The 14781-nt window shown below is 36.2% G+C and overlaps 1 protein-coding gene across 1 annotated transcript in view; it reads left to right on the forward strand.

The window, feature by feature from the left end:
- BTBD8 (BTB domain containing 8) overlaps window positions 1-13099 on the forward strand; it is a 36038-nt gene extending 22939 nt beyond the window's left edge. The window contains exons 11-18 of the mRNA XM_075711133.1: window positions 345-482; window positions 1575-1704; window positions 4274-4335; window positions 5434-6070; window positions 6420-6507; window positions 7094-7233; window positions 8386-10740; window positions 12088-13099. Of these exons, the coding sequence (XP_075567248.1) occupies window positions 345-482; window positions 1575-1704; window positions 4274-4335; window positions 5434-6070; window positions 6420-6507; window positions 7094-7233; window positions 8386-10740; window positions 12088-12557 (4020 nt within the window). The 3' untranslated portion in view covers window positions 12558-13099. The remainder of the gene's footprint in view (window positions 1-344; window positions 483-1574; window positions 1705-4273; window positions 4336-5433; window positions 6071-6419; window positions 6508-7093; window positions 7234-8385; window positions 10741-12087) is intronic.
- The last annotated feature ends 1682 nt before the right edge of the window (window positions 13100-14781 follow it).

Consider the following 14781-nt stretch of genomic DNA (forward strand, 5'->3'; position numbering starts at 1 on the left):
CATTCCTTCCGTGAAAGATTTTTTTTTTTTTTTAAATATGTATAGAGGATTAAAAAAATAAATAAGGAGATGTTAAAACATTTTGTCTTTGAATCTAGAGTTGCATGTGGCTGTAAACTCGTCGCAGTATGCTTGTTCCTGAAATTTGGGTTAGGGAGAGGCCTCGGGATGATTTGCTAGAGGCCTGGGGAGGGGTGGGGCTATGGAATTGGATACAAAGGAAGATGCTCAGCTTTGGAATACCTCCTGCACAGCGTGACAGCAGATCCTCTCTGCTCAGTAATGCTTTTGCATATGAAGTGCACTCTTTTGTTTTAAACGGCTCTCTTTTGTTGTTTCCTCAGGCGCAGGCAATGAGCAGCAAACCTGACCTTCTAGAACTAATTTTTAATGCAATTGAAAAAAGCATTAATAATGAAAATAGCTGCTTTCTTCTTGTAGCTGTGGATACATTGTTGGACTCTGCAAATGTGAAGGAGATGGTAGGTTTTTCAATGTGCAGTATTTGTAGCAAAAACTATTCTGGCATTGTTTCATGTAATAGTTCAAGTCAGATGATGAGGTTTGAGCTCGGGTGGCTCTGTCCTGCAACCGGGCTCACACAGAAAAGCATCTGCATAAATCCAAGGTCCCGCTGGAAGTGCAGAAAATGTTGGCATTTGTTTACCGGATATTAACACTTTTTTCTTTTAAAGAGAAACCCTATCTATGGCAATAAAAAAATAATTATTGTGTAAGTCCCATGGGCACCGCTGCTCTGTTGATCTTTACTATCGCCTTAAAGTTGTGATGAGAAAAAACTTATCAGAATGTTGCATTACCTTAAACTTACAGGGGAAGAGAGCTTGTTCTCTTTCTCTCTATGTATCTTCCCCCACCCTTTTTCTAAAAGTCATAGCTACATTTTTTGTAGCTTTTTGTTTAAGACTGTCCTCTGAAGCAAGGGCTGCCTCTTAATCCAGCGTGTGTTTTTTTGGACCGGGGGGAGGTGTCAGTCTCCATGTGCGCAACATACTGCCTATATCCACACAATCTAAATAATGGTATTTAAGCTGTGGTTGACTGCAATGCTGGGGATAATTCATGAATAGTATGACATACTGATTAAAATCCAGAATGATGCTACAAGCAAAGAATGAAAAATAAATGCAAAATGAATTACTGCAATCTGGTGCTATTGTAGATCTTCTTGGTAAAAGCAATGAAAATTTAATCAGATACATTATTTTTCCCTAGAGTATTTGACCTTGTTGTGACACAGCTGACAGTAAAGAGCTATTATGGGGTTCATTTTTTTTTTAAAAAAAAAAAAAGAGGAAAGAAAAAAGAGCAATGTGGTGTTTTCTAGTGCTGTAGTATGCCTTGAAGTGACTTGGTTTTAAAGTATTGTAAAAAATTACTGTGGTGGGCAATAATCCTTCAAAAACAGCATCTCTATCTACCAGGCCATTATAAAATATAAGTAATGACATCATTGATCTAGCTTAGGGAGTAAGTAGATTCTGAAAGGAATAATGACTGGTTGCTATGACAATATGCCCCTCGCCAGCTGCTGATTTGTTACTTGAACACAGGGTTTTACGTGCAAGATCCAGGCTCTGCGTGATAAGCTCTGGGTCTTCCTGGTTCAGTCTTTTTATGCTGTTCGTCACACAGAAAGCTGGAAGCTGATGAGGCCAGACCATCAACAGAAAATACAAGCAGGTATGTCTGGCAACAAATGGCATTAGCATTTTTTAGCAATCTGTTTAGTAGTAAAAATGTAGGGGGTATTGTGGAGCCAGATACAAATTAAAGCAAAATTTGTGATGCTGTAGATTTTTGAAGTAGTATTTTAGAACAGAAGCATGGTAGCAGGCTTAGCTAGTTTCAAACATGGAAATCAGTAAGTCATTTTCTGTGAAAAGTCTCCTCTGCTTTTCTTTTTAGGAGTGCATATAATAGGAACCAAAACCACGTAGATCAATTCTATTCTTATTTACAGCTACTCTAAATTACTGGAAATACTGCAGTAGGATTAAAAACCTTATCTGTCTCATTTTTAAGGAGATAAGCACTGTGGATGAATTAAATTTGCACAAAGCAGATTATCCGTTCTATGAATGCAGTTTCTATCCTTTATCATTTTCTACATAATGTACAAATATTGCTTGTCTCTTGCATAATGCATATCTCGTGCACTGTGAGTAAATGCAGATAGCTCGACTTCACAGTTGATTGGTATTGTGATATTGTGTATGCTGCTGCAGAGAGCCCCTAAGGAGCTGCACAGTGCTCTCTCAAAATTTTAGCAGGCAGCACTTCCAACAAAAAGGACGTTTTGTTCTGAACGTTTCTTTGTTTTGAGGTACACAAGTATTTTGAGGGTGCGGAACTGATGATGGAGTTCGGGTTATGGTTGAATATTAGCTCTGACAGTACAGGGTTAGAAAAGAAAAGAATGTGTTGAAAACTTCTCTAAAATCAAATCACTTGATTCGGAGGAGAAATAAACATTTTGGTGTCCTTTTTGTTAAAGACATTAGTAGCTAGGATATGACAGTTGTAAAATAGTTTACGCCTATAGATAGATGAAGATTTTATTCTACAATTACATGCTGAGAGAAAGATGCAGTGATAGTCTTTCTTAAGCATGATTTAGGGATGTAGTCAAATAACATCTCACTGCTACTGTATAAAACAGATTTATGATTTCTTTCTGGATTATAAAATCCTTCAGAAGCTGAGGAGCTGGCTTTAGAAACAAGGGTGGGTTTCTTTTGTTTTGGGGTGTTTTAGTTTTAGGATGATCGTGTCCTTATTGTAAATAATGTTTAGGCTGCTTTGCACTAGTGCTTTCAAGACAAAAAAAAAAAAAAAATTTAGACCAAGGTGTGCCTTAGTTGTTCAAACTCCATCTTGTCAGAAATTGTTTTGTTTTCTTTTAGATTAAATTATAACTCAGAGCTAGCATACATTTTATATGTAAACAGATAGGCTGAAATGTTTGCATAAATTATCTGGTTTTAATTACAGGCAAAGCAATCACACAATACTGGTAGACAAATTTTAATCTTCAGGTGAAATATGTCTAGGATAACTTAAATCAACTTTTGTCTTAAAGATTTCTGGTGGTGGTTTATCTTCTAGAGATTTAACCTATATAGAATTAGAAGGCTATAATAGAGGAGGAAAAACGCTAAAAGACGACAGATGATATTATGGGTTTTTTCATTCACAACATGTCTTGTGTTTTCTTAGGCACAAGTTTATATGGATTTTGTCTTAATATATTGGTATGTATTAATGTGCAGAGTCATTGCTAGAAAGAGGATTAGATCCCTGGGGTGCCATTTTCAGCATACCTTTTGTGTGATTTTTACAGACCTATATAAAAATTATTTTTAGTATCTTCCATAAGAATTCAGCAGAATTTTTGTGTTATACACGGATACATTTTTTGTATGTATAAATAGTATGTCAGAACACGAGGCACTGAATGCTTAAATTTTTTAATATATTTTTTGCAAAACCTTTTTTCAGCTGGAACTAATACAAACAAAAATGAAAGCTTATCGATTCTGGGTCTGTACAGTGTCTATAAATATCCTTTTTGTATTCTACAAGCGCAATTGATTTAAAGGCTTTATTGAAAAATGCTTCCCTCCCAGAGTAGACTGTCAAAAAAAAAAAAAAAAAGGCATTCACTGCCTGAAAATTCCACATGACAATCACCACAGGGGTAACTCTCATGACATTACACTGCATGCTATCTAAAGAGGCACTATGATCTTACTGTGTACGTTTAGATATTTTGACTTCACCGCTTTTGAAAACTAATATAATTTATGTTAATGTAATTAATCTCTTCTTTAAATAGTATAAATAAATATACTATAAATTACAGTACATCACTTAAGTCATTTGTACTCTAGATTTGAAGGTGTGTTTTGTAAATTGTGTACACTTTCAAAGGTCTCAGTGCACTGCAAGCTTCAAGTGAGCTAAGCTTGGATAAACAAATGTGTGTCTTACTATGGAAATGGGGAAAGAGAAGAGTTAAACAACTTGCTTCTGGCCATGTGACCTCATTGCAGATACCACATTTTTTGTTCTGAACATAAAACCATGTATTTCCACTTAACATTTGCCATGTCACCAAAATTAGCCTTCCTGGACGGAATCCAAGGAACTGCTTTCTGATTTCAGATGATGTTAATTGAGTAGGCTGGATTGTCTTCTGTCTCCCTTCTTTCCTGCTAAATAGTAAAGAAACTGCTTGTTCCTTTTACAGCTGCATTTGACAAGGGTGATGACCGAAGACTTGGTAAAAAACCTGTATTCACTAGTTCTCAGGTAAACTTTTATATCCAAGCATTAAAAATACTCAGAGGCTTGCAAACAAAACTACTTTAATCATGTGTTGTAAATTCAATATTAATTAGTCATATTATTCAATGGAACTTGCTTTTGAAAAATTTGGGGGGTTTTGGTGAACTGTTATTTCTGCAGAATCAGTAATGTCCATTACTGGAAACATCTTAGGACTCAGCCTATGCTCTGTGACATTTTCAAACAGATAACCTCAAATAAAAGACAGGAATTTGTGTTCAGAGTCTCACATTCCCCTCTCGCTATGTAATGAAACTGATCTGTTTCCCAGAGCAAATGGTTTGCTACTGAGCTAATGAATCTCTGCTATTATCACAAGCCACCACAACACTCAGGCTGTTACACTCCCTGCCCTGAAAAAATATTTTTTTTTTATTGCCCTCAACAACTCTTCTATTGAGACTCACACTGAAAACTACATTACTATTTGGTAGAAAAAGAGTATGGGTTTCACATGATTTGATGGTCTTGGATACATTGCAATGACACTGGTATCACAAAGATTCCATTTTCTGCACTTAATTCTCCAAGTTTTAGTATGTATCTTTACCTGAGAGAGAGAGAATGAATGTTGTCACTTATCTGGTGGATACGCTGTTGGTAATGATTAAAAACATCATATGTATTATGAATTAATTTTGGGGTTTATGTCTGTAGTAACTCATAGTCTTTATTCCTCTTTGGAAATATGCACATAGAACTCAAAAGTTTTCTTACTTCAGCAGACACTAATAATATAAATAAATATTACAGAGTAATTTGTCCAAAGTAAAAGTGAAATTCTTAGATATTTCTGTATCCTCCATACAGAGCAGTATTTCGCATGAGATTTACTAGGCACTCTAGTTATTTCTGGTACTCTTATACCTTTGAAAGACAGCAATCTGAGCTAAAATATAAATTTTTTAAAAAATTATTTCTACGCTGAATCTTGTTGCTTTAGATTCATGTACTACTTAAAAAGTAGCTGTGTTTCAGAAATGAAAGCTTATGGAGAGTTTGGTGTTATAAATGTCTTCTGTTTTTTTTTTTTTTTTACCTGATGCTTTTTTTTTTCCCTAGCTAAACAAATCTATTACCGAATCTGGTCGTATAAGGAATACTTCCTGGACAGAACACAGCAAGAAAGATTGCTGGGGAGATTCTTCCACTAATCAGGATAAAATGAAATCTGATGGATTAGGAGCATCTGGACATACATCAAGCACCAATAGAAACACTGTTAATAAGGCTTCAAAGCATGAGGATGTAAAGGGGAAAGATGGCAAAAAAATAGTTACCAAGATTACTAAGGATTCAAAACCTGGGGAAAAAGCTGCTTCGCCAAAGGCTAGAGCTGTTATAAAGACAAAAATAGAAAATAATGGAAATGTGAAGGCTGAAAGCATGCTTACCAAGCCAGATACAGAAAAGACATCATCTGCAAGTGGACAAAAAAATTCAGGAAGTGTCAAAGGACTAAAGAACCATGAAGGAAAAACTGCAGGTGCCAGACCTAAAGTGCTGACAGTAACCTCAAGTGTGCAGATCAAAACAAAACCATTGAAAAAAACCACAGGGAAAGAATCTCCCTCCCTAGTGACTGTGGCAGGAACTTCCAGCAAGTCAGCAAACTCAAGCATAGATATCCAGACTGCCAGTGAACCGACAGAGGAACCCAAAGAGGATAAACTGGTAGAGGAAGGGAAAAAACAGACTGGTAAATTTGTTTGTTTGTTTGTGTTTTGGAAGTCCCCTTCTGATTTGTCCCAGGCTGGTCATACACTGAAAACCAGCCTGGGAAGCTTTAAAAAATTCTACTATAGATTCATAAGAGTCACCTTCTTCCCCTGTAAATGAATATTAACTTGAGATAAGAATATTAAATTTCTCTTCTACTAGCTGACTTTATTTTATGGTCAACTGATAGCCATATAAAATGGTAAAAGTTTTAAAAGTTTAGCATCTATGCTGTTTTCAATAGCTGATCTTCATATATTAGAATTTTTTCAGTACTTATATGCAATGCATTTCCCTCTATAATTAACTTAGAATTTACTTTACAATAGTGAAATCAAAGTCATCTGTGAAGACATCAAATGGAGTTACCAACAAAAAAAAAAAGACTGAGCTTGAGGCTAATATCACACCAAGCAGGTATGTTACAAATCAATATGCTGCTTTACATATATATATAAATGTGTGTGTGTGTGTGTGTTTGTGAAAAAAGTTTCAGGTGAACTATTAAACTTACTGTTAAGTCAACATGTTCTTTTTAATCTGAGAGTGGCTGTCCATTGAACGTTATTAGCAAAACAATTTGAGTTACCTTCTTTACAGCAATGTTTCCAATAGCTAAAATTGATTTGGCTTTTGTGTTGGATTGTTTCATGCTAATCATGTTAAAATTGTTATAGGTCATTCAGAATTCTGCACACTGGAACAGTTAATGACTACGCAAGGTGGTGTAAACTTCTCGTTTCTGGGATAGCTTAGACTAAACTGGACAGGAAGACAGCTGAAGCACTGTGAAATTGTGAACTGGGTCATTTATATGTGTGTGTCTATATAAAAAATATATACACACATACAGGTTTTACTTTCAAAAAGTATACCTTTTAGGTTGCACTTTCAATGTTTATGTATGTGCACATATTAAAACACATGTATTGCTTGTTTAAATAGAACTACACATTGCTAGGTCTTAAGCTTGGAAATAATGGATGTAATAATTTCTTTGCAGTCTGACAAAAAAATCAACTGGAAAAGGGTGTAATGAACAAAATGTACAAGCTGTTCTAAAGAAAAAAGGGAATGTGAGTAGCAATTCTGCAGCACAGCAAAAGGCTCAAAACACACCTACCAATTCTCCCAAGAACCAAGGTAGAGTTTCGTACAGCAATTAAATGGTCTGCCATTATTATGCAAAGCTTTGGGTTTGTTGCGGTTTTTTTGTTTTAGTGCAAGCATGTGGCAAAATCTTCTGAACAATTCTGTTTATTTTCCGTATTTCACTTTTGGTGACAATCCTAAACTATAAAATGCAAATGAGTGTGTGTCAACTTCAAAATATTTAAAAGATGGTCTTCACTGCCAGTTGGTGTTTTCTTCTGCTTGTTTAATCTGCTTTGCAGAGTCTTTTATTTGCTGATCCCCTGCACTTCTGCACTTGGAACCATGACTGAGTTCAACAGGAATTCTCTAGGTCAGGCATTTATAATATGCATCAAAGATCTGGACTGCAGACTTCTTCATGAACTCTTAGTTTATGCCTCCCTGTTTTTTGGTGATCCCCCCTGGGGGTAGCACTACTGATACTGACCTACCCCACAAATGAATACTTGCTTTCAACAGCTATTTATATCAAGTGTGGGAAATGACACTGTAGACCACAGAGGAAGCCCTGCTTTATAAAGATACAAAGTGTTAAGGATGGAGCTCTTTTTAATCCCATTTGGATTTGGCACTTACTGGGGCGGGGGGGGAAGAATATTCAAGTTACATTATCTTAAATGCATTATGATATAGAAAACACAGGTCCTGTCAATTTGTGGTCATTAAAGATCTTGCACTATTTTCTGACTGAGCAGGGATATTAATTCTGGTATTCTAATCACATTATAACTAATGTAATTATTTTCTGCCTACTTTCATTTCCTCTACAATATAAATTGAATACAGTACTCATTACTTCCTGTGCTAAGCTGCTGTGTGGTGTTTCTATGCACTATTAGATAGCTGCTGCTTTCTGCTGCAGCAGTGACTACTTCAGTTACAGGTTGAAGGCATTCCTTTATGTATAGTCTGTAAAATGCTTTAGTTTTAAAGATGGTGTGTAAATGCAAGATGGTATTTTTGTCTAGCATTTGTTTAAGATCTCAATTCTTAGTTCTTTAACAAGCCTTAAATGCTTTAGTTACATAAAAAGTTGAGTAACTAGCTTCTCAACGTAAACAAGCACTAACAGAAATTTGGTGAATATACTTTGACTGGCATATACAATCTTTATAGTCTTTTTTTTTTACTGTTTGTTAGGACCTCAGGGGGAATCACCAAATTCACTGAAATCAGGTATGTCTCCAAAACATAACGAAGAAAAAAATGTGTTACAACATCTGGTTCAGACAACACTGCCAGAAAAACATCCTTCAGCCAAGAAGAAGAGTGTTAAGCAGTCGCAAACACCTGTAGCAAAAGCCACTGCAAAAGTAACACCTAAAACTCCGGCTCCATCAAAGCATGCTGAGATTATGAATAATAAAGACCCAAAACCGAAAACAGCTGGGCAATCTGTAATAAAATCTCAGTCCTCTGCCCAAAAACATTCAAGGAGTGAATCTCCTGTTGTCCAGAAGAATGTGCACACCTCTGAACACAGAAGTTCAGGGCAGAAACTTGAAAAAAGCATGGCCGATGCTGCAGCAGGTCAGCTTCATGACAATAATGAACGCTATTCTGCAAAGCAAAGTGAATCTTTAAAATCTGTTATAGAAAGTAGCAGCGAAGATAAACTGCTGGCGTCCTGTCAACCTAATAAACAAAAATTATCAGATCCTTCTGAAAATGTGGAATATAAAATACAATCCGAATCGTCTCCTCTAATTACAGACAAAACTATTTCTAAACTGCACGTTTCTCTGCAAAATGAAATGGAAGCAAGACAAATCTGTGGAGATCAGACGGGAATCAGACAGATTGAAGATACAGAGAAAGATGATAATACAGCTGAATTTCACTGTCATGCACAGTCTTCCAGTGATGGATACTCAAACTTTTCCAAGGAAACCAAACAAAAGGCTACAGCTTCAGGAGAACTGGTGAAACATTCAAAAGCAACGAAAGTCTGTACTGAACAAAGTGATAAATTAAACTCTGAAACAGGTCTTAACTATGGTGAAAATGCTTTACCAAGCTTTTCCAGAACGACAACCGGTGAAGAGGATGAGGCATCATCTCCTCAGATGCATATGGAGGGATTTCTTACAGCTGATGAGCTGTGTGATACATCAGCCTTGACTGAATACAAATCAGTTACAGCAGATTTAGATGATGTTTCAGAATGTTCCACAGAACAAATAACAGAAAAATGTTCACCTAGTTACACAGAGCCTATAGATGCTACAGAAATGCCAGAAACCCATGAAAATGCAGAAATTCCCTTCATGGACCACTGGAGTACTGGTGCACTAGATCCAAAAGAGAGTCCTGAATCAGATACTGGCAGTGCAACCACATCCTCTGATGATATAAAACCAAGATCAGAAGATTACGATGCTGGAGGCTCTCAGGATGATGAAGGATCCAATGAAAGAGGGATTTCTAAATGCAGCACTATGTTATGCCATGATTTTCTCGGAAGAAGCAGCAGTGACACAAGTACACCTGAGGAATTAAAAATTTATGACAGCAGCCTAAGAATAGAAGTGAAAATGAAAAAAGAGAGTTCTGATCTCTTCCGTGTTAATTCAACAAGTGATGACGAAGTACCAAGAAAAAGACCTGAAATTTGGTCCCATCAAGAAAGTGCAAGGACCAATACTAGAGAAAGCAAAAGTTCTACTTTTGGCAATGCGCAGTTTACTCAGGAAGCAGACCAAGTTTCTTCTTCTGCTGATGAAACAGAAGATGACAGATCTGAAGCAGAGAACGTTGCAGAAAGCTTTCCTCCATCAAATGTTCCTACTCAACAGTTCCAAGGAATTGATAATCTAGCTTTTGAAGATGCAACAGAAAATGATACTGCAAGTCAAGAGTTTTCTAAAACTAAAAATTTCAAACGATCTGTTTTACTTTCAGTAGACGAATGCGAAGAATTGGGATCTGATGATAGAGTGGAAACTAATACTTCACGTCAGCATTCAATAGATTCCCTTACTCCTTCTGAAGTATTTGACAGTGTTTCTCAAGAGCACCATGGAAAGACTTTTCATTCAAGACACTCACTGGAAATTGAAGATGGATTCCTGGATTGCCAGCAGCGTAAGGATAGAGACAATAGATTGGATAAAAGTGAAAGTTCTCTCCTACATCTTCAGGGCAGTGAAATCCCAGTGAAGGAGAATCAAGGTGCTTCAATGACTGAACAAAACTGCCCAGAGAAAATATATTCAGCAGCTAGTTCATGTCCAGGAGAAAAACAAAAAGTAAATACAAAGAATGAGGTGGCTAGCGAATTTCACCAGTGCAATAAATACTTAGACAATGATGCAAAATCTCAAGAAAGACCTTGTCATTTGGATCTTCAACAGAGAGAAACTAATTCTGATGTGCAAAAGAGCAGCTCCGCAAAACCTGTAGAAGGCAGTAAGAGTCAGATACTGACTCAGGAAGGTCAAGTGAGAGAAAGTCAACCAGCAACTACTGAATGCGCTAATACTGATTTACTTCCAGGTAATGTACAGAAATAGAAAGATTCAGTCATTCAAAAACAAATTAATAGTCAAAGCTTTGACAATTTATCTGGAATCCTGAACTGAAGTAATTTTGGCTGAAACTATATTAAATTTAAATATTTTTAAGTATTTCACTTGGGTAGAGAATGCTTGTCTGTTTGAAATATCCGTCAATACCCTGCTGTTCAATGAGAAACTTGACTACAAGAAAAGAGATTTTATGTAATGCTAAAAGCAAGATTGGATGCAGTTGTCTGTACTTCAGTTATTTTTGATCCAATCTAACATTGACAGCATCAGCTTTTGATGGAATCTTAGTATTTGTTTTGTCTGCTTGACAACATATAGTATGTCTGAATGGGATGTGCAATAACTACAGTAATAACCTTAACTAAAGCGCACTGAACTGTTTACCTGAACAGCTATATGCATTATTGTTGTAATTTATTTATTTATATACTATACACAAATTTGGATCCTTCTCCCACTGAATATAACTGAGTATTTGCCATATGCATCAGTGGGAGCAGGTTTGAACTCTGATTTAGAGCTTATGAGATGTCTAAAATTCTAAATTTTACCGGTAAAAGCTTATTTCCTAAAAGAGAGATTATACTTAGAACTAATGCTTATATACAGAAAAGTTCTAACTTGTTTCACGTAGCTAGATGAATACTTGTCTAGTTTTGTGTTTTGTCTTCTTTATACCAGTAATTCAGTCTGTTTATCCCATCAAAAATATACAATAGTGTTGATTACAACTATTGTGTATTCAAGAGTAATGAAATGCTGATGATGATCTATGTTCAGCCAGACCGCAGAACAAGAAGACATTAAAAGTTGTACTATTTTTTTTTTAAGTTTGCTTGCCCTTGCCTGCAGCTGCCCTTGCATGTGCAGTGTAGAAATAAGCCTGTGGATAAACAATTTTGGTTTTTAATTCTCTCCTAAGCTGACATGGCTTAAGTCACCATTCAGTAATCATTCTCTATTAATTCCCTCCATGCACCTCCTGGTCTAAATTTAATTTATGTAGTAAATGAGAAATTTCATGTGCATTGAGTGTGTATTTACATTGTCATTTTCTGTATCAGAAACTTAATTATGGAGGTTATTGTTAATTACCAGTGGTGATCGCTGCTTTAACTTAATTTATAAATCATAACTTGTTTTTTATATAGGAAATAAATGCATCAAATTTTGTCAATTTTGTATAACCCTCCATCCCCCCTTTTTTAACCTGGTTGGATTGTCCTTCCTGAATGAGTTAAATTTTGCTCTACACAGCCCTGAGGGGAGGATCATCTGCAATTTTTACATTGTACAGTATTGTGAATTATTTCAGGAGACATAGATGATTATGACACAATGGCACAAACCTGCATGTATGAGCACCGGCCTTCAAAAACCCTTTCTCCAATATATGAGATGGACGTTGGAGAAGCAATTGAGCAGAGGATGGATTCAGAAACAGCAGTTCTAGATGTGGATTTTGAAGATCAGCAGTTTGCAGAACAGGACTGGACTCTTCTCAGGCAATTGTTATCTGAGCAGGACTCAAATATAGGTTTCAAAAACTCTGTTCCTGAAGACCTTAACTTAGCACAATGTCTTATCAATCAGACACTGTTTCTGGCACGAGATGGTTCGAATCCTCAGGGTACATCACAAGTTGACACATTCAGCAGGTGGACTGAACTAATGTCTCCACTTGATGACTCTTCAGCAAGCATTACAGTGGCAAGCTTTTCATCTGAAGACTGTTCGTCCCCTCAAGGGGAATGGACAATTCTTGAACTGGAAACCCATCATTAAGGTGATCAAATGTTTGCAACTGATCTCCAACCCATTCCCCAAACCTATTTTTGATGAGTTGTTTCCATACAATAATGAAATACTGCGTCAGTCAAGAACAAGCAATTCTTGATACTGAGGCAATCTTTCTGATATAATGAGGTAAATATGTTAATTTATAATCTAGATTTAATCACAAGTACAATAATTTTTCAAGACTTAAATGTATGTCTTTTCTAAAAATGAACTTTGAGCATGTATTTTCTAGAATTGTTAGAAAAATTAGATGACATGAAAGAAACATCTTGGTTTCCACCCTCCCTTTTATATTCCTTTCTGACATTTAGTATTCTCATTGAGCAAGAATTTAAAGATGACTGCACAATTAGTAGAGCTATTCCCCTCCTTTTTTCCCCCCCTCTCTATATGGTGACTTCATTTTACAACAATAAAGTTTCAGAACGGTTGTGTCGAAAGGTGATGTGTGCCAGCACTGCTTTAAATGACGGAAACGTATGTTCAAAGAAAACCTTTCAATATGAATCTGCCTTGGGCCTTATTAATACGAGCAGCTTGTTCCATCTGTTTCTTCCAGATTTGATTTTTGTATTTTTGGTTTGTTTTGTTTAGAAGTTTCCAATAAATTTTTTAAATTGTTTTTCCTTTAAATATAAGACTTCAGAGGGTCTGTGCTATCGGAAGAGCACTGTTTCTTTCTTGGAAATGCACTTATTTAAATAACTAGTTTTAATGGCATAGTGCATGGATTCAGAGGAGTTGGTAGAATGCTGCTCCTGTTCTAAAAACCAGTATGTCTAATATTTCCAGAAGTATATCTCAGTCTGAAGTCGTGGTCAGTGTTACATCAGAAGTCTGACGGTGACTAGAACTACCTTCAGGCTTCAATTCATTACACTTGCACCCTTCTGATGCTGTCTGAGGCATAGCAAGATTCTCAGGAATTTGGTTTTGTTCGTTCTCATAGATGCTACATTTTTGGAAGGGTAACAGGATTATTGCACCTTCATTAATACTGCTAGGGTAGCTTTTATGTTGAGACTAAATGTCAACAAAACCATTCTTCTGACTAAGAGTGAAATAGGATATACCTCTCGGTACTGCTCATGCTGCTGCTTTTGGCTATTAATTTGGGTGTGGATAGGACTGCTTATTGTCTCTTCTGATTTGATGGGGGAGGGAGGGAGGGAGTGCGAAACGATTTGTAATTCTTACCAAGTCAGAACTCCTCCTGAAATATACAGGGTTTTTTTCCCTGCTGAGGTTAGGCCCTCTAAGATATCTGCATTATGGAAATAGTAGGGCTTGTCTTTCACACAGCTTAAAATCTAATCAGGAAGTATTCTACCTCCTCTTAGTCATTAACAGAAGTGCCTTCAGAACTGGGTGCCACATGGCAGTAAAAGGCTGCTAACATTTTGTTGTTACTGTTAAAACTATTTAAGATAAGTGCACAATTTAAGCTAGCTGTAACCACTGATAATATGGCCAGTTTTGCAAGCTTTTGCACAATTCCAACAGTGCACCTTAATTTTCTTTAGAAACTTCATTTCTTCTTGTTCATAGTCAGAAACTCTCAGTTGTGTGGAAATACCAAGTTGCCCCAGCAAATGACTAAAGAAGTTACGACTTGTCTTATCTTTGGACTTGACATAATAAAGAGCTCTGAGGCAAAACAGTTTATCTAGAAAGCCACTTTGTTGAACTTCTGATACAGAAGCAAAAGTTTTGTTTTATTTTCCCCAAATTAAATGGAGGGAGAATTTTATCTCATTTTTTAATGTCAAGGCAGGGAAAAAAAGGAAAGCCTTCCTTTCTCTTTAGGTCAATGAAGAAGGAGGACTCAAAACTTGTGGAAGGAAGATGTTCAGTCTCGTAATAAAAATCTTTCCCCTACTTTAGCAGCATAAATAGTCTGAGATATAATAATTCAAAATATTTTAAATGTAATATGCTGTATTTACCCCAGTCTTCATATTGGGTGAGTGAGAAGAACCTTTAGAAGTGCAAATCATCAAGAAAATCTCTTTTTCGCCTTCAAGTTTACAAGGTATATTGACAGTGAATAATCTTTTGGATAAATGAAAGAACTATAGTATTAGCCATAGTAAAGATGAAACTCTAGAGAAGCTCTTACAGAAGGCTGAGGCATGGTCTTTTCTCAATTTCTGTGTAAAAGCCTGAAGGAAAAGTTGTTTAAAATAAAGTTTAATCAACTTTAAAATCC

This window comes from Pelecanus crispus, chromosome 5 (assembly GCF_030463565.1).
Source record: "Pelecanus crispus isolate bPelCri1 chromosome 5, bPelCri1.pri, whole genome shotgun sequence".
NCBI lineage: Eukaryota > Metazoa > Chordata > Aves > Pelecaniformes > Pelecanidae > Pelecanus > Pelecanus crispus.